The 2,398-nt window shown below is 45.0% G+C and overlaps 1 protein-coding gene across 5 annotated transcripts in view; it reads right to left on the bottom strand.

Annotated features, from left to right (window-relative positions):
* The window catches only part of si:dkey-174m14.3 (brain-enriched guanylate kinase-associated protein), a 45,868-nt gene that overhangs the window by 32,457 nt on the left and 11,013 nt on the right, over window positions 1-2,398 (bottom strand). Inside the window, exons 1-2 of one of the 5 annotated variants that reach the window (XM_014019984.1) lie at window positions 1,403-1,459; window positions 1,088-1,125 (exon numbers count right to left, since the gene is read on the bottom strand). In XM_014019984.1, the coding sequence (XP_013875438.1) occupies window positions 1,088-1,125; window positions 1,403-1,444 (80 nt within the window). In that variant the 5' untranslated portion in view covers window positions 1,445-1,459. Of the gene's footprint in view, window positions 1-665; window positions 1,036-1,087; window positions 1,284-1,402; window positions 1,460-2,398 lie in introns of those variants that run through there. The other 4 variants (XM_014019980.1, XM_014019982.1, XM_014019985.1 and 1 more) reach the window with 4 other exon arrangements.

Raw genomic sequence — 2,398 nt, 5'->3', positions numbered from 1 at the left:
TATATATACAAAATTCTGTGCGTCTCCTGGAGGCTAAGCCCCCCTTGTCATTAAAACCTAGTGACACCCCTGAGAGAGAGAGAGAGAGAGAGAGAGAGAGAGAGAGAGAGAGAGAGAGAGAGATGTGGATTAAACTTCCTTTATGTTGCTTTTCCTTTTTTTTGTTGCTACTTCAGTTCCTGTCTAATGCAAGTTTAATCAGAAAAGTGCTTGAGCTCTTCTAATATTGTAATGAAGCTCATTAGTCTGTTTACACGAGCGTTTGAAGGCTCTCACTCAGGTTTGAGTTAACATTTCAGACTCTCAGCACATTAAAAACACAGTAATACTAAATAATCAGTGTACTCCTACAGGTGACTGTTGAAAACACATGCAGAGACACACGTTAGAGTCATGGATGGTTGTTTGTTTTTGCAAACTTGACGCGTTCGAGACCAACTAGAAATCTTTGTGATTGATTCCCCGAACAGTTCTCGCCAAAGGGTCTTCTGCACACAATCATCGAGCTCATTCAGCGAAAAAATAAAATAAAATAAAATAAAAGATCATTCCGATCAGAACTGCATCGGAAAGCACAAAGTGACAGCATCACATACCAACAGGCACATAAACAAATAAAGTCACAGAAAAAGATCTGAGCCAAATCAAAGATGCAAAATCAGTACCTTCTGCTCACGCACAGCTTCATCCTGGAGATGGAGAGATTAAAAAAGAAAAGAATCCAGCTGGCAGGAGTCTCGCTGGGGTTGGAGGAACCACCCCCCACCCCCCACCACCGCCTGTATGTGCTTTCTGCCCAGCTTTCCCCTTAAAGCTCAGAGAAAAGCCCAAACACACATGCACACACCAGCACAGCTGCCGCCAACGCCACGCCACTCCAGCAGCAGCAGCTGAGCCAAAAAGGGGGTGAAAAAAGGGGAGGCAGATAGACTCTGTGCAAGAGTGGAAAGACAGAAAGAAGAGTGGGAGGGAAGGAGCTTAAAGGAAGAAGACAGGGAGAACACGGGGGCGTGATGATGGAGCGCTGGAAGATATGAGCAGAGCAGTGAGGGAGGGAGGGAGAGAGGGATGGAGGGGAGAAGCTCACCTGATAGCGTCTACGCTGCTCATCTCCTCGTCAGGCAGCTAAAGGAAACGACAGCATGTTAGTGGAGGGGAACCATCAAACCGGCCCAGGAGCTGCCAAGTAGGACACGGCTGCAGCACACACTCATCGAAAAGACAAATACTCTCTCTCCCTCTGTGTTTTTGTTTACGCCTCCCTCCATCTCCCTCCCACGCTCCTTTCTCCTGCATGCTGCCTCCCCTGACTCATTCCCAGTTTCCCCACTCCTGCATCCATCAGACTGTACCCCCAACGTCTGCGCTCACTTGAGGTGCGAAGAGAACAATCATATCATACCAGCAGTGTGAGAGGGGAGGAGGGGGGGGAGAAACCCTCCATTGCAGCCAGACTGCAGATACCAGATACCCCCCCCCACCCCCCATAAGGGATACTGGCAGCAAGTCAGCATCCCCGGCGAGGTGCTGAATTCGCAGAGTGGGGGAACGAGAAAGAGAAAGGCAACGATGTGAGGAAAAAAACAGAAGAGGGAGAAGGAAACAGGTGGTTCAATCTGTTGGATTTCATCTTTAAAGTCCCGAGCTGTTAGAAAGATTACTTTTTATACAAATCTCTGACACACTGTAAAAACAAACAGTTCAGATGTAAACAATCAAACTAATGTATTTGAGTAGATTAACAACCGATGCTTCAGAACAGAAACTCGACCCAGATAAAGGCGTAGAATTCTTTGAAAGTCTGCATGTTTCTTTTTCATCGTATTTAAGTTTGAGTGAGTTGAGTTTGATTAACCCTCCTGCTCCCCTTGGGTCAAACTGACCCACAAGGCTTAGTTTTAAACTGGAGGCCTGTGGGCTTATGGGCATTATTTATTACTCTTCAAAATCCCTTTTTTTAATTGTACATCTGTGATTTCTCTATTCAGGAACTGACTCCTTAAAGACCGGGGCCAGACTTTTATTTATTTGTTTTTTCGTTCTTTCATTTTTTCGTTCGTTCATTCACTCACTCATATTCGTCTGTTCGTTAGTTTGCTCACTCACTCATATTTGTTCATTCGTTTGCTCACTCACTCATATTTGTTCATTTGTTCGTTCACTCACTCATTCGTTCATTTGTTCGTTCACTCACTCATATTCGTTCATTCGTTCGTTCACTCACTCATATTCGTTCATTCGTTCGTTCACTCACTCATATTCGTTCATTTGTTCGTTCACTCACTCATATTCGTTCGTTCGTTCACTCACTCATATTCGTTCGTTCGTTCACTCACTCATATTCGTTCGTTCGTTCACTCACTCATATTCGTTCGTTCGTTCACTCACTCATATTCGT

This window comes from Austrofundulus limnaeus, unplaced genomic scaffold (genome assembly GCF_001266775.1).
Source record: "Austrofundulus limnaeus strain Quisiro unplaced genomic scaffold, Austrofundulus_limnaeus-1.0 Scaffold237, whole genome shotgun sequence".
NCBI classification, from domain to species: Eukaryota; Metazoa; Chordata; class Actinopteri; order Cyprinodontiformes; family Rivulidae; genus Austrofundulus; species Austrofundulus limnaeus.
The sequence above is the reverse complement of the archived record's forward strand: the minus strand, read 5'-3'. Positions and strand labels throughout refer to the sequence as shown.